The sequence below is a fragment of the Pelecanus crispus genome, chromosome 16, assembly GCF_030463565.1.
Source record: "Pelecanus crispus isolate bPelCri1 chromosome 16, bPelCri1.pri, whole genome shotgun sequence".
NCBI classification, from domain to species: domain Eukaryota; kingdom Metazoa; phylum Chordata; class Aves; order Pelecaniformes; family Pelecanidae; genus Pelecanus; species Pelecanus crispus.
Genome location: NC_134658.1, coordinates 4,826,696 through 4,852,961, shown reverse-complemented (window position 1 = coordinate 4,852,961; position 26,266 = coordinate 4,826,696). Strand labels below are relative to the sequence as shown.

At 49.3% G+C, this 26,266-nt stretch overlaps 1 protein-coding gene across 3 annotated transcripts in view; it reads left to right on the top strand.

Moving 5' to 3' along the window:
- The window catches only part of PHACTR4 (phosphatase and actin regulator 4), an 80,208-nt gene extending 54,292 nt beyond the window's left edge, over window positions 1-25,916 (top strand). For all 3 annotated transcript variants that reach the window (XM_075721783.1, XM_075721784.1, XM_075721785.1), the window contains exons 3-14: window positions 11,484-11,660; window positions 12,095-12,175; window positions 15,328-15,492; window positions 15,623-15,976; window positions 19,431-19,998; window positions 20,687-20,910; window positions 21,385-21,535; window positions 22,173-22,228; window positions 23,104-23,165; window positions 23,989-24,126; window positions 24,806-24,882; window positions 25,490-25,916. In XM_075721783.1, coding sequence (XP_075577898.1) covers window positions 11,484-11,660; window positions 12,095-12,175; window positions 15,328-15,492; window positions 15,623-15,976; window positions 19,431-19,998; window positions 20,687-20,910; window positions 21,385-21,535; window positions 22,173-22,228; window positions 23,104-23,165; window positions 23,989-24,126; window positions 24,806-24,882; window positions 25,490-25,505 — 2,069 coding nt within the window. In that variant the 3' untranslated portion in view covers window positions 25,506-25,916. The remainder of the gene's footprint in view (window positions 1-11,483; window positions 11,661-12,094; window positions 12,176-15,327; window positions 15,493-15,622; window positions 15,977-19,430; window positions 19,999-20,686; window positions 20,911-21,384; window positions 21,536-22,172; window positions 22,229-23,103; window positions 23,166-23,988; window positions 24,127-24,805; window positions 24,883-25,489) is intronic.
- The last annotated feature ends 350 nt before the right edge of the window (window positions 25,917-26,266 follow it).

Genomic DNA, 26,266 nt, shown 5'->3' with positions numbered 1-26,266 from the left:
CAGCACCAGAGCCCGAGTAACTGTTGTGCATCCTCTTGGGCTGCAGCTGCTGTGAATCTAAATGCATTGGTTTAAATATCTTTCATTGAAATGTAAGCTAATGTTTCAAGTTTTACTAATGTAGAAATAAGGGGTCAGGCATACGATTGTGCTGCTGTGCTTTAACAAGCTACCATATGTCATCTGTTCTGCAGCAGAGCTTTGTGCACTCTTAATTCACAGCAAATGCAATATAAAATGCAATGGCTTTAATCTCCTTGGAAGTCAGGCAAACCTAGATGCGGTGTTTAGCATTCTGTAGCGTTCCCAGATGCAGGAAGATTTTCTTCCAGACCTCCGTCCAAGCTGGACAGCTGATTTACAGACTTGGAGAAGTCTTCCAGCCTCTATCTCCGAACTTTGTGGGTCTCTGCCAGATGGCAGCGTATTTAAATGGCTTTAAAATGGCTTTTTCTTTCTTTCAAAGCAAAGAGTCTTAAATGAGGTGGAGCATGCCTGTGAATCAGTGCGTTAATTGCCCACAATGAAAATCAAAAGTGCTTGGAAGACTGACTGCCCTGGCTGACCAGGCAGAAATGCGGGCTCCTCTTCCGAGCACAGAGATGTCTGGTGGTGGGAGGCTGAGAAGAGCAACGCTTTCAGGAACGTCCATATGTTCTGCGTGAGGGAGGAGAGTGCTATTTGCTCCTCCGCCTCCACGTTTCTGCTGATCCCTTGCTCTTCCACCTGCTCCTGCTGCTGTGCTCTCGCTGTCCATGGGGGTGGTGGTCATCTGCTCAGCGGGCAGGGGTTAAGGACGAGCAGGGTGCTCGTGGTGGAGAAGGTGCAGAGGTGTCCCGCTTCCTCCCGTGTTCTTACGGCTCTGCTTCGGAAGAGAGGAATGGATTTGCATGTCTAGTATGTTAGTGGAGGAACCAAGAGCATCAACATCTTCCAGGTGTGTTTGTGGCTCAGGTGGAGTTTTATTAGATTTCAAAGCTACCCCCTTCCCTTTTCTGGGGTGTGTTGGCTGCAGAACTGCCTCCCGCTGCGACATGCGGTTGTGGAGGGCCATCTCCACCGCTGTGAAGTGGGCATTCACTTTGGGTGTCTGTTCTGACTAATGTGCAGCATTGATTGTTCCCAGCTGCACCAGCCCAAACTGACAACCTTGGATTTTGTTGTTTCCCAGAATAGAAGATTTTTACTGTTGGGACCGCTGCAGTAGTGAGCCTGTCCTGCACTCTTCTTGGCTGCCTGAGTAATATTCATCGCGATATTGAAGTACTGCGGCTGCTGGCCTGACAAGGACAGGGACCTTGAGGGCTGTAGCAAATCTTGCTGGGTTTAAAGCTGCTTTTTTCCTACAGCCCTTCCTACAGCAGAGAGAACAAACCTGGATGCGGCAGATGGGTTCAAGTTCCTGATCAGTCACTGGTGTGATGCTGCAGCAAATTCCTGTATGCTTTTGAAAATTGTTTTTCCTTTTCCCCTGAGTTAAGATTAAGCTTCTGGATGTTTAAAAGTTTTCCCACTCCTCTGTGGTGTGGTATACAGGGATTGGAAATGATCTGTAGGTTCACTGAAGTCCTAACACAAATTTTGATTGAAAAATTAAAGAATCCAAGTGGACGTATTTAAACTCTGGAGATCTTTCTTACTGTGACGCAAATGTTGAGGGGGATATTTGTTACCTTTAACCATCAAGATGTGACACACAAATAAAAAATAAACTCTTACTTTCCATGTTAAATTTAAATTTTCCTTTCTTAAATTTAAATTAAATGAGGAGACACGCTCCCTTCTCCTACCTTCTTCCTGGTAACTTTAGTGGAGAGAGGAATTGCTATGAAATTGTTTTTTGTATTGTACGTCTGGCTAGATGCATATCAGCTCAGGCACTCTTTTTGAAATTCCCTTTACTCTCGGGATAGTGCAGCTCCTACAGCAGTTAGAGTACCACGCTTTCTCATTCATCACCGCCTTGGTTTGTATTTTGCAGGCTCAGGTATGCTATTACCTCTTTGATCCCGTTTGGGAGGTGAGACCCCTCCGTGCATTGGCGCGCGTGGCTCCTCCAAGCCCTGCCTTGAGCAAAACACCCTGGTCTCCCTCTCTCCTCGCTCCCAGCTTTTCTCTCTTCTCCCTAAACTTGATGCGAGGAAGGAGCGAGGGGTGTTGATGATTTGGATTATGCAGCTAAGTGGCTGGAGCGTGGCTGGCTGTCTCCTCCCCTTCCTGAGCTTCGGCCCTAGCCAGCTCTGCTGTGGAATGACAGGCATTCCTGCGTGAAGGGAGCTGGCACGGACGCCTATTTATGAGAATCAAGTGCCCGGCCATGGGGTACGGGGAGAACAGGACCTGCGCTGGAGCGTCGGACACCCGTGCCGTTGCCTGAGAGTTGGCAGCCGCCTTGCTTGCCAGGCCCTTTCCCAGTCCGAAGTGTGGATTTATCATTTTAAAGGACTAAAGTGTGCTCTCAGGGTAGATTTTTTTTTTTCCTTTCTCCCCCTCTCGCCTCCTCCCGGAGAGCTGCTTAGAAAAGAATCTCATGGGGCAGCCACACTTCTCGAGACCGGTAAATCCAGCTGCTTTTGGTGAGTAATGGAGGGCAAGGGAGACGGAGGAAACTTTGGGGCTGCGGCAGGGCAGGATTGCAGGTGAAACGGAGGAGTCGGGAGGATTGGAATGCGGGGCTTGTGTAACCTGCGCCCGGCTCGGGAGCTGGGAAGAGAAACCAGAGAAATAACTCCATTTCCTTCCTTTCTCTTACTCATGTCACATGCAATTGCTGTGCAACGTGTTCTGCTGATCTTCAGGCAGACTCCGAGCTGGGGTTTTAGGGATAGCCTCTGTCTTGCACGGCCGGTTCAGGGACACTAGCTTTGCAAAGCGCTTGGACAGCGGTAAAACTCACCTGAGTGGGGTAGGAGCCAGCCCCGTAGTCTGCCTGGATCAAAGCTGCCCAGAATTGCCTCCTCGTGGGGGATGACACCCAGCTTTTTGGGGCAGCTATAGCAGCTTTGGGGGGAGAAGGGGCTTGGCAGTCATCTTCCTGCGTGTTTCCCCTCTCTGCTCCGAGGTGTGTGAGTAACTGGCAGGCTGTAGCAAACACAACCTTGCTTTAAGTCCTGGAAGTAGCACTACTTCCAGAACGCTGTGTGTAGGTCGGCGTTATTTCCAGGTCTCTGTCTTAGGTGCTGTTCCCAGCGCTGGGACCGTGATGCACTGACTATAAGAGGAGACTTTACGCATCATGCTGTTCCCTTTATCTCATACCAACTCGCTGTCAGCTGTCTGGGCTGAGCTGCTTACTCTCATCTGTGAAATGGAATTACCTGGTTTTGAGAGAAACACTTGACACTTGCACATGGAGAGCTCCCTGAGATACAGGTTCTTTTCTTTCATTCTTTTTCACTTTTACAACTTTGAGCCTACCAAGTATCTTTAGGGCTCAGATTAAACCAGTGATTCTCTTCCCTGCCGCCAGTTCAATCCAGCTAGTCTTGTTCAAGAGCTGCTAAAAATAAGTGGTATTGAGGAAGTGGAAGGGACAAGTAAAACTTGAGTCTTCGTACTGTCAATGGAGATTAACAGCATCTTTTCCTTGGACTTACGCACTGTTAGAAGCCGACCTGTTCAGTCTTGGGCTCTTTGTCATCAAGCACCAGAGACGGTGGTGATTTTCGGGGGAGTGGGCTCACTTGGTGTAATGACATCGTCCTTTGCCGGAGACTGGAGGCCAGCAGACCCGGTGTTTCTGCAAATCGTCATTTGCATTCTGGCATCTTTTTTCGTGGTACAGCTTGCGTAGTTCCTACTGAATGAACAGAACTTGAAGAGATGGTTCTTGCATTAACTTTGGCAGGATGCTGTTGAAAAGAAAAGTCTTGTGAAGATTATGGTGATTAGAAACGTACAAAAGACAGGGCAGACGAGCGCTGGGACTATTTGAGGCTGTTTTGTGACTGCAGTCTTTTAGGTCTGAGCTTTAAGGCCTTAGCTTTAAGGTCAGGATTCATGTCTTCCCTGGACCGTTCAGGAAATGCACGTGAAGTTTTTAAAGCTGTTATAGGAAGCTAGAAACATTTACCTAAAGTGCTTTTTTGATACTTTAACCTTAACGGCATTTGCCTCAAAAGAGTCTTTGTTTGCTATTTGAGTTGTAGCTGTTTGCTTGAAAGCTTTTTGGATCCTTCACTGCTCTGCCCGGCACAAGATGAGGGAGCTGAATTATTCTCCAGCCTGTGCATCAACACTGTTTTGGCAACGGGAGGGTTTGTTGCAGTCCCACAGCGTTAGCCAACGAGGATCCCGTGCATGTTGGGAGGCAGTTGTAGCTGTAGCCTTGGGTCCCGGCCGTGCTGCAAAACACGCTTCTGAAGGTGCAGTGGCGTTAGGTGTATAACGAGCAGTCACGTTTTCGGCAAAAGTTCCCGATGCGCCTTTTTGCGCTTGCGATAGCAGAATTGTGTAACTTAAGAAAAATAGAGGTGATTAAGCAAACGTGTTCAGAGTTGCAGTGGCATTGAAGCGCCTAATTTGTCTTGAGTGCTTTTTAGCTCTCAGCTAAGCGTTTACACTGTCTTTCGCTGTAGCGTAGTCTCACTACTGTGGTTCTGTCTGTCTGTGAGCCTTGAGGCTATGACTGTGAGACAGAAATGCTTGGTGAGCTCCTTGTGAAGAGAAACTCCTGGGATTTGTGGAAATCCTGTAGTGACTACTACGATAAGAGATGGATCAGGTTCTAGGTGAACTGTGGTTTTGCAGATGGAAAGAATCTGGCTCAAGCTCATGATTCACACACGGTGCAAGTCCTGTTGCAAAGCAAAACGCTGATGTGTTCTTGTTTCCTTTGCAAGGATGTCTCTTAATGAATATAGAATTTCACAGATCTTAACATCTCTGACAAGGACTGAGGTAAAGAGCCTGTTGTAGCGTAGGCAGTGGTGAGATGCATCTTCTTTTGGAGCTAAAGTCTGCTCCACCAACTCTGGGATGTCTGCAGAGATTTCAGGGGGAAAAGCAGCATGTTCTCAGTCTTCCAACAGCTTCAGTCTGCAGTCCTGTCCTGGGGCTCACTGACCCTTCATCCTTAAAGGATTGTGCCATTTTCTTCATGAACACTGGAAATCAAGTAGTTTCCCTCCCAGGCATGTAGCAATATAATATGAATTGTCAGCATCTGGGATACAATTCTTTGATTTCTTCACAGCCTTCAGTCTTGCTTTGTCAGGGTCTGTAACTTAGATCTTGAAGTGATTTTTAGCTTATGTAACGGTGTGCCAGTCAAAAACAAAATAAACTTCTCCATAGCTATGCCGGCTTTTGATGGTGTGTGGCCTGAGTTAAAATGGTTTAAAAATTCACCAGGACTAATTCTGCAATGACCTACATGAGATGCAGCTTGGGTTTAATTTTATTGTTTTTTTAATAACGTGCATCAGAGGTGCTGCTATCTCATGTACTGTTGCAGCTATCTTCCCTATGAGAGATGGTCCTTAATGAAGGAAAGGCTTTTTGTTTCTTCACGTTGGTACCTGAAGTCTCTGCTGTGCCTTTTGCTAGGCTGGTAGTGCAATCCTGTATGAAAGGGTGTTCTGGGGCTTGAGCTCTGAAGATGGGATTAACTATATTCACTCACGTGAAGGCTTTTCCTCCCTTAGACCACAGTGTGACCATTAAACCATTACACTTAACGTGTTGGTGTTTCCTAAAGGTCAGCTAGATGGCTGCTCGCTGTTGTGAGTGTCCCATGTGCATGGCAATGGTATGAACACGTGTGGTATTTTTAATTGACCCCACGGATCCTGGCTTGGCTGGTTTTGACCCATCGAGAGTAATGGAGGAGAAGTGAAAGCGTTACCATCTTTAATAGGAATGGCTGCCCAAGCCCGACAAAAGCTTTGGGAGCAGGTGACACATGCAGCACCGCAGCCACACGCTGACTGCGTGACGAGCTTGGAGACCAACTGCAACTCTCCAGCTTCTTCCACTGAAATGGTTTCTCTGGAAAAAACCGTTACAGCAGTAGCTCACCACCACCCATGTTCTTGCACAACAGAACTGCACCTAACACAAGGTGCAGTGGGAGACGAGCTTTTTTTCTGCCTGCGTTTTAACAGCAAGAATTGAGTGTAAATGTGTGTAGCAGTCTGCAGGGGGAGGGTTTGAAGGACCAGCTGGCCAGGCGTACCGATGGAGAATCGCATCCCTAGCTGCTTGGCACTGCTGGAGCTTTCTGCCTGCTTGTGTCTCCAGGCTGTGCCAATTTTGTGATGTTTCCCTAGACTATTTCAGTCTAAACATTTTGGGTTAACACAGATCTGCTGTTTAAACAGCTCAAATTCACCTGCTTGTTTTGATGGAACAGGATGAGGACAAGTTAAGTGTTTCGGAGAGAAGATCTGAAAAGGCAGCAGGCTCTGGTAGGAAAGCTGGGAGATAGCAGCCAGGGCACGAGTCTGCTCCCCAGACCAGCTGGGTCCTGGGGGTCTGTCCGAGGCGCAGCAGGTTGAGCGCTCCAGGACGTCGTCTCCAGGAGAAGCACCCACGCTTGCCTGGGGCAATGCGCAGAAGTTGCAGTAGATGTTTTTATTCTGGAGTTTTTCTCAAGCAGGGCTGTGCTGCAGGGCAGCGCGTTAGGCACGGTGTGCTGGTGTCAGGGTGGGCTCTGAGGGGCTCTCCCTACTTCAGGGTCACTTTTCTGAAGCAGGTACTTCACGTCGTTCTTGCAGAAAGTTAACACAAGTCGTGCTTTGGCATGGGGGTGCATCAGGGACTCACTTATTGGAAAGCTCTTGACTTTCCACTGAGGACTCCCCTGGGTTCACCTGCATGACCTCATTTCATAGAATCAGTGAATCGTTTAGGTTGGAAAAGACTTTTAAGATCATCCAGTCCAACCATTAACCTACACTACCAAGTCCACCACTAAACCAATTATGGGTAGAGTAGCAATTTCATGTTTCCTGGCTTGGTGGCTGGATTATTTATAATTAAAGTAAAAACTAGGAATCATTAAGGTTGGAAAGGCTCTCTAAGATCATCACTCCAACCATCAACCCAACACCCCCATGCCCACTAAACCATGTCCCAAAGTGCCACCTCTGCCTGTTTTTTGAACCCCTTCAGGGATGGGGACTCCCCCACCTCTCTGGGCAGCCTGTTCCAATGCTTGACTACCCTTTCCGTGAAGAAATTTTTCCTAATATCCAATCTAAACTTCCCCTGGCACAGCTTGAGCCCATTTCCTCTTGTCTTATTGTTATCTACTTGGGAGAAGAGCCCAACACCCACCTCACTACAACCTCCTTTCAGGTAGTTGTAGAGAGTGATAAGGTCTCCCCTTAGCCTCCTCTTCTCCAAATGAAACAACCCCAGTTCCCTCAGCCGTTACTCATAAGACCTATGCTCCATTTAACCTTCTTCATAAATTTTAAATGGGTTTTCCAGCCTGGGACTGCAGTGAAGAAGGTGGAGCTGGTCTCTTGGACACAGACTTGCCATGCAGGTAAACAGCCGTGGTGCTGAGCAAGGGCCGGGTCGGGTGAGGGCGTCAGCTTCCTGACGCTTCTCACCCTTCACTTAAAGTCCGGTTCATCTTTTTTTGCCCCATTTCTTTCCCCGAGCGCTGCGCTGTGGTTTCTTAGCAGTTTCCCAGTGCATGACTCGGATAAGGAGGGGTTTCTGCCTTGCATTGTAAAGCAACTTAGGGACCCTCCTGTACCTTGTAGAGCAGAGCAAGAGGAGGCGCAGAGAATCCACCTTGCCGAGGCTGCCTTCGCAGTGAAGGCAGCTTGGGCAAGAAATGTCCTCTCTGCACCATTTCATGGCGATCTGAGCTGGAAATGGGAGGGAAGGTCCTTTTCTGAGGGAGCATGAGCACTATCTAATGTGAACAATCACTGAACAATGAGGTTACTTAAAATACAGATCAGTAAAGCACACCTACAGCTGCTGATCCACCCGCTAATTAGCAGTAAATGCAATTCATAATTGCATCACAACAGACTCTTTTAAATGTCTATGTCCGTGTGGTAATTACGGATGGTAAAAGGAAGAGTGCTGTGGAAGGGCATTACAAGCTCTCCTGTGAGCAGCCTGTGCTGCAGAACTCGACAGAACGAATCCCATTTTGTATTGGGGAGGGAAATTGCTTTCACGGCATCGGTATCGCCCCGTGGGCTGCAGTGGTCTCGGGGTGTTCACGCTGTGTAGTAATGTGTACCGAGTTTTATTCTACGCAGAGCAAAAGGGACGGTGAAAATGATTTGGGCGGTGGTTTTATGCTATGAAGGGGTACTTGGTATGCCTGTCTCCCCCTCTTGCATGGCTGTTTTTAGACACAAGTCTGACTATAAAACAGCAAAACCGAGTGTTTCACGTTGGACAAGACAACATGAAAAGTGTTCGTGTTGCACAAGCCTGCAAGCCGTTGATAGCACGGCTGATGGAGTAGCATGGCAGAGAAGCAAGAACCGAGTTACTCGATGTCGATGCTGAATGTCATTGTGAAACCTAGCTTTTGTATTAACCTGCATGATTGCAATTAATGGCAGTCAGGCACCTGGTGTGAAACTCCACCCTGAGATGGTATTTGATTTGACAGCCAGACCTGGACTGCAGAACCTGCTGAAAGAGGTTCTTCCGCCTGGATTCAAACTCCCATGTGGGCTCTCCCCCACCCTCCCTGCTTTTAGCTGCTCCTGCTTCGGGGATATCGTGTGTCTCCCGCAGTTTCGGCTCATCCTTTCATGTCCGCTGTTCCTCCCTAGCTGCTCGGAGGTGACTGCAGCGGGGGAATGCTTGTCGTTCTCCCTCTAATTGGAAATGGAGACATCACAGCTTGCTGAGGTCTCTGTTCATTAATCTGTGGACCTGATGGTTGAGTTTTCTTTTAATAACTTACTTTGCTTAGTGCAGCACTCTGACACCTTGGGTGGCGGACAGCACATAAGTTACATTCCTAAGAGCAATTCAGGTCAGCGATGTGTATGAAGCAAGCTTGGTACGACTGCCTTCAGTGCTGTTACTGCTCCTTGGAAAGGTGAGGGAAATGAAATGCCTTTGTGTGGCACTTGGGATCCAAATTCAGTCCACAGCTTGTGCCTGGCAAGCGGTCTTGCCTGCCTGGTAAACTTTGGGAACGCTCTATTGAACAAAGTGAATACCGCTTTTTAAAATTACATGTACAACTCAGAGACTAATGTTCTAGTCTCTGAAGAAAGTGCCTCTAAACATCCAGACAATTCCTGGTTTCTGGGAGCTTGAAATGCCTTCCCCCCCCCCCCACTTCCACCCACCCTCCCTCCCGGCAGAAAATCACAGAATAGATGCAGAAAATCACAGATCAGTGCTGACATCTTGTATGTTACTTTCCACCCAATTTCTCTCCCGTTATGAAGCCAGATTTTTTTTTTTTAAGAAGCGGCTCAGATGCCGAATTGATCTTGCTTTTTCAAATAAATGTTGGCTGGCATCAGCTCTTCACTGGTTCTGAGTGAGCTTTCTGTTAGGGGGCTGATTTAAAAAAAAACAAACCAAAACAGCCAACAACCAAAGAGGAAAAACCCATCAACCACCACTGTGTGAAATCTGGAGTCCTGTGAGTGAGAGAAACCTGTACAGAGCTGGAAGGGTCATGCATTTTAGGTAAAGTCTGAAATGGCCACAATTAGCTTTGAAAAGCCTTTTTTTCCTGCTGGTTAGCACAGTGGTGCTTTCTTGCCACTTCAGCTTCCCGGTAAACCAGAGTCCTAGGCTGGTTTTCCTCTTCTTTCATCATGTGGTTAAAGAGTGCGCTTCTCGCATGTGATCTAGATCCTCTACCGAAATACTCTCTGGCTTCCCTTGTGCTGCTAGCATGGTCTGTGTTGCTCTTCTCTTCCCTATTATTCAGTGATCTTCCATTTCATTTGTGCTCAGACTGAAAAATTGGGGTCTGTCTGTCCTGCAGTGTTGCACAGTGACAGCCTGTCCCCAGCCCAGCTGGCCTCAGGCTGCTTGGGAGCCCGTGGCTGGGGCTCCCCGTGCGTTTGACGCTTCCTGGGGTCTGAAATGTCACCCTAGGAAGCACTACAGGGATGCACGTAGAGCTCCACTAAACAACTCATTTTTTTTTGTGGTTTTTTTTTTTTTTTTCCCTGTCCTGAATCTGCTCTTCCCCATGTTGACAGGAATCTGCTTTTTCACATCTGGGTCTGTATCCTTGGTGGCTATTTGTGGGGTATAGAAGATATGTTATTAGCTCTTTGTCCTATGTGCAAAATGGCTTTCCCCTAAAATTCCTTTCCCAATCTCTTAGCCTCAGGAGATGGGACTCTTGGCTGAACTTTCTGCGTGGCCCACAGGGTATTGTCTTCTCTGCAGGCACGTCATACAGGCTCGTCTGAAGTTGACTAAAAGGTCTTTTGTGATCCCAGAAGGCTTGCAAACTCCAGAACATTTGACTTAGAGGCTCAAAAATAAGACGCACAAGTGCAATTTGTAACACGGCACCTCAGCCTGCGGTATGCGGTGTTTGGCAGGACTGCATCGTAGGACTGTAGCTCTGTTCTCGATATTGCGTGTTTTCGCAGAGTTCTGCGACGCAGCTTGGGTGCTCCTGTCTTTTGCAGTGCTAAAGCCAAGGGATTCTCGGTCTGTAAATTAAGACCATGAAGCAGGCCACCAGCTGGCTTCACTTAGGTTGTGTGTGCTCTGATTTTTCTTTTTTTGCAGGCATTGCTAGATTCTGCTGATTGTAAGTGTTCCCTTATGTTTCATCAAATACCCAGAAAACAGCAACACCAGGCAAGCCAGAATTGGCAGTCACCAGCTTAGCGTTTTGTGCTCTGGTTGTTCTTCACAAGTTGTTTCTTTATGACCTTTTTTTTTTTTTGTTACAGCAAGTTGGGGGTTTTTTTGTGTCCCTTCCCGCCTCCATGTCCTTCTTGTGGTGTTCTCCAGAGACTTCGAGTACAGTAGGTGGAGCGCAGGCCTGTATTGTGTTGCTTTCCTGTGTAGTTGTTGCTCTTGGCCAGTGTTGCTGGCCTTATTTATAGAGGGAAAAATCAGAGAGGCTAAGTTCTAGCTCATACAGCTGTTGTAATGGGTCTGGTAATGTCATTGTGTGTAGACAGTCATGAAAGTCGGCTCTGCAGTCTGGAAGGTATTTGTGTTCATGTAATTACTTGTGTCTAGCACCAGTTGCTTCCAACTGAAGATGAGAAACTGCAGCAAAGTGATTTGTGTTCCTTGGGCGAAGCTGTGACTTAAACTAATCCTGGTTTCATTAGAAAGCCTCTTACCGGTTACCCTTTGCACTGTTAACATCAGAAACCCTACTCTCGTCTCCCCAAGCTAATGTGAAATGCTGACGGGTTACGTGAAGGCATGGAGTCTTGCTACCTTCTTTGCATGAATGTGTGCCACCGGTTCCCAATGTGCAAGGGGCAGGCAGGTGGGAGATGGCAGCTGTTCTCTGCAGCGCAAAGGTAACTTCTTTATTCTTTTCTGTGCAGCTGAAGAGGTGGATCACCCCCCAACTGATGCCAGCATGGGGGTAGACGTTTTGGAATCGGGTGACACCACACCTCCTACAAAGAGAAAAAGCAAGTTTTCAAGCTTTGGCAAGATCTTCAAACCCTGGAAGTGGAGGAAAAAGAAAAGCAGTGACAAATTTAAGGAGACTTCGGAAGGTAGAGTAATCGGGGCTGGGTGGGAGTCCCTTCCTCCACTTGGGAAACCTGCCATTAGCCATGTGGCTAGTGAGAAGGGCTTGCTGACACGCTCAAGAACCAAAATGTGACTTTGGTGATGGGCTGGCACCTGCAATCTCTCCAGAAACACCTTGCCATGGAGCAGTAGTTTCAGACAAACAAATTCCTTTCTTGCAAAGAACCTCCCCAAGCAGCTGTGGGGAGGGAGGGTTTGCTCCATGATCACCAATCTAGTGTGAAGTGCAGGCCTGAACGTGCAGTCCCTCCTCCTTCCTCTTAATCCATGTAAAAACAGTGAAATTTGAAGCCCTTTTATTTCCTCCAGAGGATCCCTTTTAAAAAAAAAAAAAAAAATCATCTTGAACTTCTAGCTTGCCCTGTTTTCTGAGTGCTTTTTTTCGATTTAATATCAGTTTTAGAACGAAAGATTTCTATGCGAAAGCCAAGAGAGGAGCTGGTAAAAAGAGGGGTTCTGTTGGAAGACCCTGAGCAGGGTGAGTCTGCAAATGAACTTCTGTCTGTGTTCTGTGTAGCTGACTTCCTCTGGCTAAACTTCACCCTTGCAGCCGTTCTTTTTCGGGAGACAAATTTAAGGGCTCTTTGCTAATGTGGTTCCTGTCTGTCTTGCTCTTTTCACTATGCTCGCTCGTCTCTGACTTTTGCACCTGGCAAGGGAGGCAGCCTGTTTGGTTAGGAAGATGTTGCTAAGAAAGCGCAATGCCTGTCTTGGACGTCTTCCTGCCTGCTGCCAGCGGGGAGGGAAGGGGTGTTCTGTGTGTCACTTCCTATCCTGTCCCTCTTGTACATGTCCCGTTCCAGCCGCCTTGTCTTGTCCTGCTAAGCTCTTCCATCACACTTGCGCTCACCGTCTCCGGCTTGTTCGGATCACGCTCCAGACTGCACTCTAACTACTGCAGGAGAGCCGCTGACCTCGGAGCTCAGGTTCGAAGGCCTTAGGCTTGGAAAAAGACACCATCTGATGATTTTTGAGCTGCCTGGGTAGGGGCATTTCCTTAAAGCATTATAGACAAGATGCTTCATGGTATGGTGCCATAGTTAGTCACAGCTAAGCTTATTGAAGCTTGCCCTGCTGTCAAAGAAGTCTTATCCCCTTTTCTGTCATCCCTGATGCCTCCGAGTCGGGGTCATCCTGCTAAAATAACTTTTTCAGGCGGATCAGTTCACCGTCTAGTCACCTGGCTGCGTGTTGGGTGATGTGGGTACAAGGGAGAGGGCAGGAACGTGGTGGGAGAGCAGCCCGCCTGTCTGGGTGGCAGCGCGGTCTTTGGCTTAGAGCAACATATAATTGCACCTCAAAAAACGTACTGCAGAGGCAGCCTTAACCTAATGCAAATTTCAGGGTTCTTCTAAGAAAGATGCAAAGTGGAAAAGTGGAGGCGAAAAAGTGGTTTTCAGACCAAACCACTGAAAGCAGATCTGAGAGGAAAAGCGTTAGCATGGTTGTTTGCAGCTACACTGCAATGAAAGCCATCTACAACTACCTGAGGGTGTAAATGCTGGGCTGGAGGAAGAGTTCACTGGGGTACAACAGTGTATGAGGTCATGGGATGAAACTGTGGAGGAGAGATGGAAGCCTTTGGGTAACAAACTTCCAACTAGAGATGACAGGGGAGAGATCTTCCAAACTGTAAGGGTGTAACAGAAGTGTGGCTAAGAGATGGAATTATTTTCTGCTTTGAGTCATCTGATCTGGCTTAAGAAACAGAAGATGGCTATAATCTGGACAAAGTGCAAATCCAAGGTATGAGGCAGCAGTCAGTGTTGTCGGGAGGGTTAGATTACAAAGCGCATTATCTTAATCCCTTCTGTGAGTTTAAGACACTTGGGCAGTCATAAGACGGTGGTGATAGGTTATTGTATTTGCTTGCCATTTTAACACCCACTCTTTCAAGGTCAGTTAACTTTCTTGGGCAAGTTCTTAGGGGAGAAAATGCTGGAACCCCTTTGAGACGAGTGAGCGAGGAGGTAGGGAAGAGGCATAGTGGAGGCTTTCAAACCCGGTGTGGCTGGGAGAGGAGGCCCTGCTGCTCTCTGGGCTGACGGTCAGCAGGTTGTGCTGGGCTCACAGTAAGGACAGAAGACAGCGTTGGGCTCTCTTGACCTTGAAGGAGGTCACTGGAACTGAAGTCGAGAGTAAGGTGGTGTCAGAAGGCCATGAGGAGCGTTCTCTGCCAGAGAAGGGCATGCAAGGTTTAAACGGTAAGGAAAGCTAGATCATACTGTTCCCGTCTCCCTTGCTGTAAACTTCAGCTAGCCAGAGGCAATTGCTGCTATAAAAAGCTCCGGCTCATCTCTTGAGTTTCAGCCCGGGCTGGGGAGGAAACTCCCTCTTGTTGCTATCTGTACTTCCTGCGTTTCGGGGAAGGGCAGCTAAGCAAGTGAGGCAGAGCTGTCTTCCATCTCCTCTCAGGAGCGAGGGCTATTTTTTTCAGAATAGGGAGCCTGGGGAGTTTTTGGCTTCTTGGCATGCTTGCTTTCAGCTTTCCCAGGTTCGGGAAGGGGAGGTAATACCTTGGGGCGGGGAGAGGAGAGGTGAAGAGGGCAGTGGAATAAATCCTCAAAAATCAGAGCAAGAGAGCATGCTGGGGTCTGACACCTGGGGGGGCCATGATGCCATATGCTGCAATTGCTTGAGAGATGGTAGCCTGAAAATGTTAAGGACTTTTAATCAAATTGCTGATGTATCTATTTATTTTTCTTGAGTTTGAAAGCAGTCAAAATGGGCAGTTCCCCATTAGAGTGGATGCTAAGTCTGGTTTTGGGAATGAGGAGTTTGTCCTGTCAGGGCAATGAGAGGCAGAGAATGGCTGAGTATTTCCTCACTGGGACTAGGGCTTTAAGTGCTCTCAAAGGCATGGGCTGAAAAGAGGATGGGTGGGGTTGGTTTTTTTTTTTTTTTTTTTTTTTTTGCAAAAGAGGTCTTGCTTCTAACATCTGCAAAACTCCATCTGTAAAAGCAGAAATAGTCAAGATGAACTACATCAGATTCTGGAGATGAATCATTACATCTGATTAAAACAAAGGTAAAAATGTGAGGAAATATGCCTTGCTGTGGGATGTTTTGGGTAGAGCAGTGACTTTTTTTGTGCCAAATTAGGGTAGAAACAGAAGGAAAATAGAGGTGCTTCAACTAATTTTAAGACTTTTATCAAAATCTGTTATTGCATGTCCAGGAGATTACTTGGCTAGTGTTGGATTTTGTATTGCAGCAGAGAATTTGTGAATGCTCTGTAATGGTGAGTAGATACAGAAGCTGCTGGAGGTTTAACTGTGATTGCAACTTCCCTGGGCTGTGGCACAGCATCGGGCTACTAGTTTTAAAGGCAGTAGCATTGTTTCTAAACAAGGTGGTAGATTAAAGAGGCTGCTGAAGAAGAAAAACACTTGTGGGATACAGTGCTGTACTGTTTTGTTTGTTGATAATGAAATCAAGGGTGCTCAGCTTCAGCTGGCCGGTGTTGCTGTGCTCTCCTCTGCAGAAGGTAGACTGAAGACCAGCTGTTTCAGAAGCCAGAGAGAAGTTGGTGCGGATGGATGGTGGTTCAGTCAGCTCAGCCATGTCTCCTCCGTCTCGTGCTTTCTGAGCGTTTTCTGTTTGCTTCTCTCCCCTCCCGTCCCCTTGCAGATGGTGAAGAACCAGACAAGCTGAACCCACCTGCACTGAAGAATGGCCACACAGTCCCAATCGGTGGTCCTGGGGTTTGTAACCTGGCCAGCCAGGAGGAAGAGGCCACGAAGCCATCCAGCCTTAGGAAGCCTGTTCCAGCTGAGGAACCAAAGAAAAGGCAGGGTAAGAAACCAGATGTGTACAAAATCGGTCACTTCAGATTCTCCCAGGACCAGTTTTGAATTCTCCTGTGATTCTTCCCGCCGTGCTCTGAGCCCTCCAGTCTCTTAAACTGAGCTGTCTCACTTTGCAGGCTCATCCAGCAGCCACTCTGGGCCCGAACTGGAACCACCTCAGGAGCTGTATGTTCCCAGACAGCCTCTGCTTCCTCCCAAAAGACCTCCCTCCACTTCACAGGAGGCAAACGAAGCACAGGCAAAGGATCCAACGCCTGCCAGCAGCACTGCAAAAACTGCACCCTCCACCACAGCCCCTGTTGCGGCAGTCAGTTCCACAGTTGCCCCTTCCCCAGCCCCCAGGACTCTGCCCCCTGCTCTCGCCAGTGCCAACACTACTGCTCCCACGAGTACAACCAGCACAGCTCCTGCCAAACAGCCTCCCGTCCCTCCTCCCAAACCTGTCAACAGAAATAGCAACTCAGTAATAGGTAAGTGCCCCCATAAGCTCGTTTTTGTACCCTGGGATGTTCTGGAGCCTGTGCTCTGAGAGTCTCTTCCCTTCATAAGGGAAGAATTTTCGTATGATGTAGCAGATGTTGTCTCATGAATGTCTGACCATCGTTCCTGAACACAGTCCAGTTTGGACTCAGAAGATCTGCCAGTGCTTAGCCAGGGCACACATGTGCTGAGAACAGTGTAGTTACTGGAGTCTTCTGCCGTGAGCCATCCAATCTGTCAGACGTTGGTGTGTCCAACAGCTACCTGCAGGAGGGAATCCCTGCCTGCTTTTGGCAGGAGTGGGGGTGGTGCAAGGAGGGGGAAGGCATTTCTCTGTGAATGGTAAGACTGTGTCTTTGAATGTTGATGCCTCACTGAGGGCTGGGATTCAGCTGTGGACAGACAGGATTGGTGGATGGTGTATGAGATTTTTGCTTTGTGAGACTATGGTCGGTGAGAATTGATGCTTTCAGCTGGTCTTTAGAAAAAAAAAAAAAAAACAGCACCAAACCCCATAAAACCACCAAAAAACCCCCTAAAAAATCCACATCACACCAAACAGTGTCTGTTATGGCTGTCACTGCTGGGCCATGTGATTTCCACTTAGTGCAGATAGGCCAGGAGCTGGCAGGGATAATTCAGACTTCCCCTGGTTATACTCGGGCACCTTCTCTAAGGGCTGTGGCTAGGGTATTGCCATATTAGTCTTGTCTCATGGATAACTCAGCCCAACTGTAATTTGAGCTGAATCTTCCCATTTAAAGAATTAAACGTCTTTATCTCTGGAACTTTTCTAAGCAGAAGATCTGGGGAGAGTTTCTTAAAGGTGAACAAGTCCCTGCTCTCTTTAGGATTTTTAGAGGTCTTAAAGATGCAACACTGCTGAAGTGAGACAACTTCCATCCAGTCGACGGCCTGTTCGTATTTCACAGACCACATACTAGTCTTTGGACTGGATTAGCAGAGGCTAGTGCAGATCAGGAGGGAGGTTCCCGGGAAGATCAATCAGACAGGTCTGCACTGTTATCACAGAAACTGGAGGCGTTACCCCGGTGTGGTTTGGGAGGCAGTGGTAGAAGCTTAGATCGTGTGCAGGTTACCATCTTGAAGGAGCCTGGGCCACTGCTTTTAGTACAAACTGCATCACTCTCTTCTGCTTGGGGCTTCTCCTTGCTCTAGCAGGTTTTGCAAACAACCTCAATGTGGTATTAAACGCTCCTGTATGCCAGACCAGCTTGATTAGTCTGACCGTGCCTGAGCACTTGATGAAATACTTTCTTGTTTTCTTTAAGCTGCTTGCACACATCACAGATGGTATTTGAAATGCCTCGGCGCTAGTTGCAGGAGGTACTTGTGGAACAAAAAAAATGTGGCTGGACACAGCAGTCTGTTAAGCGTGTGTTCAGACCCAGCCTGCCTCTCTCCCCAACAATACGGGGCTGGGCTCAGTGCACCTGCAGCTACAGGGGTGTGGAGGAGAGGAGAGCAGCCAGCCCCTCTTTTGTCTCCTGGATGAGATGCGGAGAGAGGCTTTGCAGCTCTCTGCAGGGCCGTGCGTCCCGCACCACAGAGCTGTACCTGCAGCACGTGTGCAGTCGTTGCTGTGCGAGCCTTGTTTTGTTGCTGTAGATAAACGGCAGCAGTGGAATTGGCTTCACAAGCTCTCCACAGGTCTTTGATGCATGCTCTGACTCGGGCATGTGTGTGCTTTTGTGCTGCTGTTATAACCTAAGGCAGGGGAGGACTGTTAATGCGCAGATCACCCCTTTGTTCCCTCGTGAAGGTGTTCCCTTACGTTCATTCTCTGAGCAGTCCTGGTGTGTCTGATGAGGTAGCTGCAAATGAGGCTCCGGAAACACTTGCTTTTGGGGAGCAGGAATTTAGTCAGCGTCAGCTTGAAAAAGCAAGCGGGGCAAACAGTGCTGTCCCGCTGGCGGGGAGCTTGGCGGCAGCGCTGGTGCCTGGTGCCCCTGATAGGTTTCAGGAGCCACGGTGACCGTAGCCTGTGCTAGAGCACCAGATCCGGCCGCGGCGGCACAGTCGCAAGAGGTGGTGCCAAGTTGTTGCGCTGGGTTTATCGCACTGAAGGGAGACGGGCTGGCTCGGGAGGATGCTCTGAGCAGCACCCAACCCTTTTCTGTCTCCTCTCCGTTCTGCCAGCTACTTGGTCCCTTTCAAAACCTGTCTATCATTACCCAGAGGTGACTGGAGCCTGGTCCTGCCAGGCTTGGAGCACTGCTGAGGAGATACTGGAATCCCTCTGGGCTGAAGTTGATGGGAGCTGAGGGCACTCAGTGTTTTGCACAATCTGGCCTTTAATCTACAAGGGGAAAGTCTGAAAATGCTAAACATCCCAAAAATGTGCCCACCTCTCTCCAGTTCTGCAGCCTTATCTCCGTGAAACGCTCCCCGCTGGCAGCACCCTCTTGTGGTGTCTGGGACTGCGGATTCCTCACGGCTCCGTGCTGGGGCCGCTGCTGTGTGACCGTCACCCGCTCCCGGTGAAACGTGCAGTAACTCTGACCCTCTTCAGGCGGGTGGGCAAAACCTTTCCAAGCCCATGAAGCCATCGATGTGTGAATGTTAAAGGCTACAAACTTTGAAAGCACGAGCAGTCTTTGCTGGTGCAGCTCCTTCCCTAGGAACCAAAGGGTGTTCTAGGAACCTGAGATTACCAGCTGCAGGCATTTTCCATGATATGACATGGTCTCCATTCCTCCTTCTCTCCCACACAGCAGACAAACTCTGTGTAGACTCAAGGTTCTCAAATATTTTTTGAAATTTTGCTAGTCATTGTGTAGTTGCGGAGAAGCTTTGTGGGGCTTAAGGAACAGCATGCGGAGGGAGTAGAGCAGAACCTCATCCTCAGAGGCAGGAGCTGCTGGCAGCAAGGTGTTCTTGGGCTGGGTCTGGCAGGTGAATGGAAATGGGGAGAGCACATTGCTGCTTGCAGTTCTGCTGACTTTTGCTTTTGAGTGAGACTTCCCAAAAAGTTTTTTAATGCGCAGGGGAGCCATTAACACAACTGGAGTCTGGGGTGTTCTGGATGTCTTGGATTCCTTTGCAAACCAATGCTGTAAATATAGCCATAAAGTGCCCTACATACCTGCATTCCTTGGCTGAGGCAGCGTGCTGATCTGGGTGAGCTCCATCTGCTGTCACTTGAGGGCTGGTGCTGTTTCTCCCTCTCCAAAGCAGCAGGATGCACAGACCTCTCCCAGCCTGCTTGTTTCTGGCTGCTCTCCCAAGTCTTACCTTTGCTGCAGGAAGGACAAACTGGAGGCTTGCAACCTGGTTATTTCTGGCACCGTGTTCTAGCAGAAAAGCAGCAGAGATTGCGTGGTCCAAGGCCCCGAGTGCTTTGCCATGCTTATTCCATACTGGTGAAGGATATCTGGAAAATGCCCTGTTAAATATAGTGGCTTTTGTGGTTTTTATTTTCAGCTGAACTTTCTCAAGCAATGAACAGTGGTACAGGCTTGTCCAAGCCTTCCCCTCCTCTCCCACCAAAGAGAGGCCTCCTGCCTAACAACACGTCAGAGGCAGCTATTGCTTCCAAGCCCCCCAACGACAGGACAGTGACAGCTAACCGCCCCGCACCGATACATGCCACCTCTGCTCACCCGCCACCCTCGCCTTCGCCGCCGCTGCCCGCGCACATACCCCCCGAACCTCCGCGCATGCCCTTGCCTGCCTCCACCCCTGTCTCGGACCCTCCGCGCTCCCTGGACCTACCCAAAGAGACTCTTCCTCCTCCTCCTCCTGAAGAATTCAGATCCTTGGAAGTGTCGAAGCAAGGGTTTGGCGAACCTCACGTGCTGCCTCGTCTGCCCCAAATCCCATTGCACATCCGTATCCAGCAGGCTCTGGCCAGTCCTCTGCCTGTCACCCCGCCTGCGGAGGGGTCGCACAGGGCTCACTCGCTGCTCTTCGAGAACGATGGCTCTGGAGAAGACAACGGCACCCTGGGCAGGACGAGGTCCCTGCCTGTCACCATCGAGATGCTGAAAGTGTGAGTACCTCCTGTACCCGTATGCAGGAAACACCTAGCAGCGGTCACGCCGGGCTCCGGCATGTTGGTGTTGTACTCCTCGCTTCTGCGAGGCTGTGATGGTGAGGAGGGTTGCGGGCAGGGCTGGTTTCTTTGTTGTTTTTTGCAACAGCCTAGAAACCATTTTGCCTGTTGGCTGAATCTGTGTTTCAGTGCCTCTTCCCCATGAAATTAACCCACGTTCTGGGATTTTAATTGCTCACAAAGGGAAATGGGTTCCAGACTACAAATGCAGGCTGATGCCAGGAATCCAGGCCTGGCCTGTCTTTAATTGCACCAAGACAAAACAAGGTCCTGGATTTCATTCATTTGTGGCCTTCCTTAGCCTTTCATTTTGCAAAACAGAAGTGGGAAAAGGACTGTCTTGTATTATAAAGAGTTGAAACTGCAAGGCCCAAAGGAGAGGGGCGAGAGGGCTGTTTGGTTCTGCGCAGAGCCTGCCTCTGGCACTTCCTCTGCCAGAGCTCCCCGGGCTTTGGAGAGAGGGGACAGTGCAGGACCGTGGGGCAGCTCTTGCATCTCTGGTGCCTGGGCTACCCGCAGAGCTGCCTTCCATGGGCTGAGGAGAGCTAACGAGGTGTTGACCTCAGGGGTATTTCCCAGCCCCTGTGGCATGTGTTAAGAGATGTAATAGTGTGCTTCTCGTTAGTCCAGACGATGAGGAAGAGGAAGAAGATGACCAGGAAGAGGAGCAGAGTTCGGGCCCTCGTGTGTATATTGGAGATGTGCCATCTGTCACAGTCATCCCAAAACTGGTACCCCAGGTCCTGCCAGAGGAGCAGGAAGGAGATGAAGGGATGAGCGACTCTGACTCGGAGGGGCCCATCCTGTACAAAGACGATGAGGATGAGGAAGAAGATGAAAGTCATAACAGTAAGGCTTTGACATTGCAGCTGGCTTTTTTTTTTTTTTTTTCCCCTCTGCTGAACTCGTGCCTGGCTGTATGGAGATCTGGATCAAAGAGCTGGTTCACACAGTGCTTCAAAGCAGCTGGTTCTTGGTTTCGTGATGTACCACATGTCCTCTTCCTCACTTTTTCAAAGGCTCTACAGCCAAACCTGTGTGCTCATCTGCTGAGATGCACCCCCTCCTGTTGCAGATGGCTCCTGCAACAGCTTGCGCCGTCCCACCCCTTCAGGTGGGACAGCATTAGGTGAGCGTGTGGGCATCACGCAGAAATGCTGGCTGTTGCTGTAGTGACTAGCTCCGGCTAGCTCTGGAGCTGTAGTGCAGAGCTCGGAAAGCAAACTCCAGGGGAGAGCACAACTGCCAGGGGCACGCGGCTCACATCGCTGCGCTCAGGCTCTGCGGTCTGCAGTTGCATCCCGTTGCTCTTCCTCCCCACAGGCACGCTGGCTAACAAAGTGAAGAGGAAAGACACGCTAGCTATAAAGCTGGGGAACACAACCACGCCGCAGGAGGAGAAGATTGTCTTCCCTCGGAAGAGCAAGGAGGAGTGGAACGAAATTCGGCACCAGATTGGGACGACGCTGATCAGGTACGAAGAATGGAGGCGGGTGTTCCGTTTGAGCCGCTGGCGCAGCGTGTGAGGGGTGGGATTGGGCAACACTGTCGCCTTGTCTCAGCAGCCTGCGCTGGAATATGATGGGTGGTTGGGCACTGCTGCGGGATCAGGGCTGGGAGGCTACGTGTTGCTTTTCCCCCTCTGTTTAAAAGCTGAAATTTCCTCCTGGAGTTGAGCAATGTCCCCTGACAGACCCCTGTTTCCAGATGTTAAATGGGCTGTGAGGGGAAAATCTCAAGGACTACAGAAACGTTACTGCCGTAAAATATGGATGGCGTATAAAGACGTGGACAGACGGAGGCTGAGTGCTGATGCATTGGGTGGTGGATTAAGCTGGGGCTGCTGATAGTCCAGGCTCTGCCATCTCCTTGAGTTCCCTGCGAAGTTCCCTCTGAGCTTTTGAGAGGCCGTAGCGCTTTCCAAACCTTTGCCTGTGGGTGAATGGCTTTTTGAGTGGAGAGTGCAAAACGGGGGCAGCAGTGATCTCCACTGGTGAATGAGGGGTGTTGAGGAGGCTGTCCAGTGCACCAAAACCAAGTAGTTGTATTCTTCATCCCCTACTGATGAATGAGCAGATAAAACATTTTGCACTTGTCACACTTTTCTTTAGGCGACTGAGTCAGAGACCAACAGCAGAAGAACTGGAGCAGAGGAACATACTTCAACGTGAGTAATGCTTCTCTAGTGGTCCTAAGTTTGCCTTTAACATCTTAGTCTGGGTGTACCTGGAGTCTGCTTGAAATGTAGAGATGGAGGACTGTGCTTTGGTTATAACGCTGCAGTAAAGCAGTTCCACTAATTTTTCCCAGTGCTTGTTTACTGTCAGAAACCAGCTCTGGATAAAATCAGGCCTTAGCAGTGGTACCAAGCAATACAGTTCAGAGCATCGTGTTATAGAAAGGCTACCTGTACCCTGCCTGCCGCCTCAGGGAAAGTATGGAACTGGTTAAGACTCTGGTGTTACACAGCAAGGACTGCTAAAGGTGTTTTTGTTAGGACTGGGCTTTTATTTGTGGTCCAGACATTACAGCATTGTATTGCATGATCCAAAAAGCAGCAGTGCATTGCTCAGTCAGTGGTGTTTCTCTTGGCCGTACCTCGCTCTGCAAAAATTTTAAATAACCATCTTGAGGAAAGGGAAATGTCAGTTCAGGAAGTTTCTGTTTAAAATATTTATCTGTGCTGTTATTCTCTTTAAACTATTAGTATAATAGCTCTGGGGAGGAGCAATCTGCAAAGTGACTTGGATGTATTTTGACAATATGGCCGTTAATCTTGAACGTACAGAGGGCTGGAGAGAACGGCCCACCCGCGCTGTGTACAGGCCTGCATTGCCGCTGTCGGTCGGCGGTGCTTGGTGAGCAAGGGCATCGGGTTGGACCGCGCTCTCCGCCGGCAATAAGCGCAGACATGTCACGACGAGCTTTCAGATGTGTAGATAATGCAATACAGCTCGACACTCTCCTTTGTTCAAGTCCAGAAAGCGCTTTTCAAATGGTTTTGATGCTTACAGGAAAAATTAATTTTTTTTCCCTTGGCAGCGAAAAATGAAGCTGACCGTCAAGCTGAGAAGCGAGAGATCAAGCGCAGGCTCACCAGAAAGGTACTGCTGGCCTCCGTGCTGTGATCGCCATCTGGCAGAGCTGTCGGGGATGGTGGTGGCTATGAGCACATTGTAGGTACCTTGCTGTGGGTGAAGTCACGGGGCTATTGTGTAAGTGTCCCCAGTGCCCTCTGACAGCAGTGACTTTGGAACGTGGACTGTCACTGACGGTGAGCTGTTGGCACTGCAGCCACGTTTGTCGGTGATAGATTTGAGCTGGCATCGAGCGTAACAAGCTAGATGAGAACTAAATTTGGCACCTGGCACTTGAAAGCTTTGCTGGTGCTGGCCTGGCTGTTTTAACACAGTACTTCAGTGGCCGTGACTTCTCACACCAGGCTCCCCAAAATCCATTTCTAAAGTAACAGCAGTGTGGGAGAAGCTGAGCAGAGCAGCAGCTGCTTTTAGCTATTACATCCAAGTTACTTGTGGTTGTTACTCAAGGCTGGGAAAAACTCCCCAAGGGCCCGTGGGTATGATATGTGAGTGTTGCCATTGATGAAGTGGGAATGTGCTTGCTTGGTTTCGGGGTGTCACGCAGGGCTCAGCCTCGTAATAGCTGTTCCCAAACCCCTCGGTGTCTTCCTTCTCCTTGGCAGCGTGGCCTTGGTTCTGCCCTAGCCTGGCCTCGTGATCCAAACGAGATTACGGAGGCTGTAGGAGGGTTTGCCGATTCCCTTGCAGGCTGCGAGCAGGACCTAGCAGTATCTGTGGTTCAGGCCGGGTGAGGGAACTGGTTTTAGTTTTGCTCAGGATGCTTAGTCCTGAACTGCTTTTGTGGACAAGGCACAAACGAACTTTTTTTGCTCTTGTTGGTGTTCAGCTTAGCCAAAGGCCTACAGTGGCAGAGCTGCAGGCCAGGAAGATCCTGAGGTTTAACGAATATGTGGAAGTAACAGATGCTCAAGACTATGACCGGCGAGCGGATAAGCCATGGACAAAGCTAACACCAGCTGACAAGGTAACAGGGAGTGCCCTGTCCCCAGCTGCGGGGAGCCAGATTGGGATGTCCCATGCAAAAGGACGTGAGCCAAAGGAGATTTGCTCTGTTCCTTTTGCTTCACCTCTGCATCTTTCCCTCCGCCACCCCACCGAGCAGCACCGGTGTCCCTTCACGCACCGGTGCTGTACCCAGCCCTGCTTCCTGCCCCCTCCGCAGTGGCATGGAGCCCGAGCGGGCATGGTCTGCACACCGGCGTGGCCTCTGCCTCAGCTTCCGAGCGATGTAAGAGGATGCGAGGTGCAGGGCGTTGGTCAGAGGAGCGCGGTTCCTTGCAGGCTGAGGCAGGCCTAGGGGAGAAGCTGGCAGGGAAGCGATTTGTTCTTGTGGGGACTGCCCAGCCCTCGGCGTGGAGGAGGTGGGGCAGATTAAATTCAGCCTAGTGTGAACAGACTGTGAAAGCTGGGGTGGCTGCTGCAATCTGAGCTCCTTCCTTTACCAAAGGAGCTGTGGGACTCAGCCCTGCAGATCAAAACTGCTCTTAGCTCTTCATCACCGAAAGGTACAGACCAGCCCTGAGCAGGGGTGTTGGAGGTGCAGCACCTTCTTGCCACGTCTGAGCTCACTTGAGAATGGGAGAGAGGGTAATATATGTATGCCTTAGCAAGAGATAAAAAAAGATCTCTCCCTCTTTGTGCAGGCTGCCATCCGGAAGGAGCTGAATGAGTTTAAGAGCTGTGAAATGGAAGTCCACGAGGACAGCAAGCAGTTCACGAGGTGAGAACTCGTTACGCACTTCAGAGTTTCAGTCTTGTTGGGAGAGCTGTGCTGCAGGGGTAGTGCTGAGGTGAAACATTAAAACCTTAGAAAAATGACCTGTACAGCAGTTGGAGATTTAATGTCCCTTTCTGCCTTGGTGGTGTTGGGTGACTGGAGGAGTAGCAAACATGAAGCGGGTTGCTTTTCCTTAAACTGGGGCTTCAATCCTGGAAACTCAAAGTGAGCAGTGGCTGGTTTGAGGTGCATCTGAAACCAGTGTGCCCTTGCAGCTGGAGCCTGCTTTTCTGGGGCTACAGACGTGTGCAGCAGAAGCCACAGCCACAGAACACCTTGGTAGTTAGCTCGGATATTATCTAGGAAGTAACCTGTGGATCATGGCCCAAGTGATTCTTTCCCTCTCAACAAATTGCGCTGTGTGGCTGAGTGTTTGCAGAGCACAAGAGCTGTCTAAGGCAGAGGTGAAATCATTTGATATCAACAGCTTCACTGATAGCCAAGAATTCAGAGATATTTCAGTTTACCCTCTTTGGCCATTTGTAGTGCCTCAGTAACCACTTAACCTGAGTTCCAAGGATGATATTTGGATTTTTCACTTGGCTTTTAGGTACCATCGACCATAATCTTCCAAGAAGGGAGCAAGAGACCCGAGAGGACTGGAAGTTCTCTGCGTCCCTCTCCTAGGCAATACAGTGAGGGTGGAACCTCGGCTCTTCCAAGATTTGCCTTCAAAACACATCCAGAAAAGGGCTTTCGGCCAGGGAAGGGGAATCCTGTCTGAATGTAGCATTTCACTGGAACAAACACGTCTCGAGTGCCATCAGGCTGGAACTGAACACTATACCTCGCACGGCTCAGCAATACGCCTCCGCTCCGGCGCCAGCATCTCTGCCAGGAGACCATGCACATGTGAATGAACGGTTCGTTCCCCAGCTCCTTTGCTCAGCCCGGACAGGCCCAGTTCTCAGCTGTACATACTCCTTTTGGGGATGTAACTCCTTCGTTTCCTCCTCCTTACCAAGAGGAAGGGGGGGGGGGGGGGGGGAAGGCAGCTCTAGTGTTGGAAAGCTGAGGAATGGAGAGTGGATGTGCTAGGAAGCACGTGTGTATATTAGCTGTGTACAGAGAACCCTGTGCAGATGCTGACCTGGCAGACAACTGACGTAATTTTTTGGTTTTGCTTGCGTCTCTGTCATGTCCTTAATGTCCTGAATCACTACTGACCAACGGTTTGTTTTCCTGGAAGGGAATTGTATAGATATTAACATATGCTGCATCTTTTTGTAAAAAAGAAAAAAAAAAAAAAAAAAAAGAAAAAAGGGGGGGGGGGGGGAAGAAAAACAAAACCCCACAAATGTATAAAACATTCCCTCCCCACTCTCTC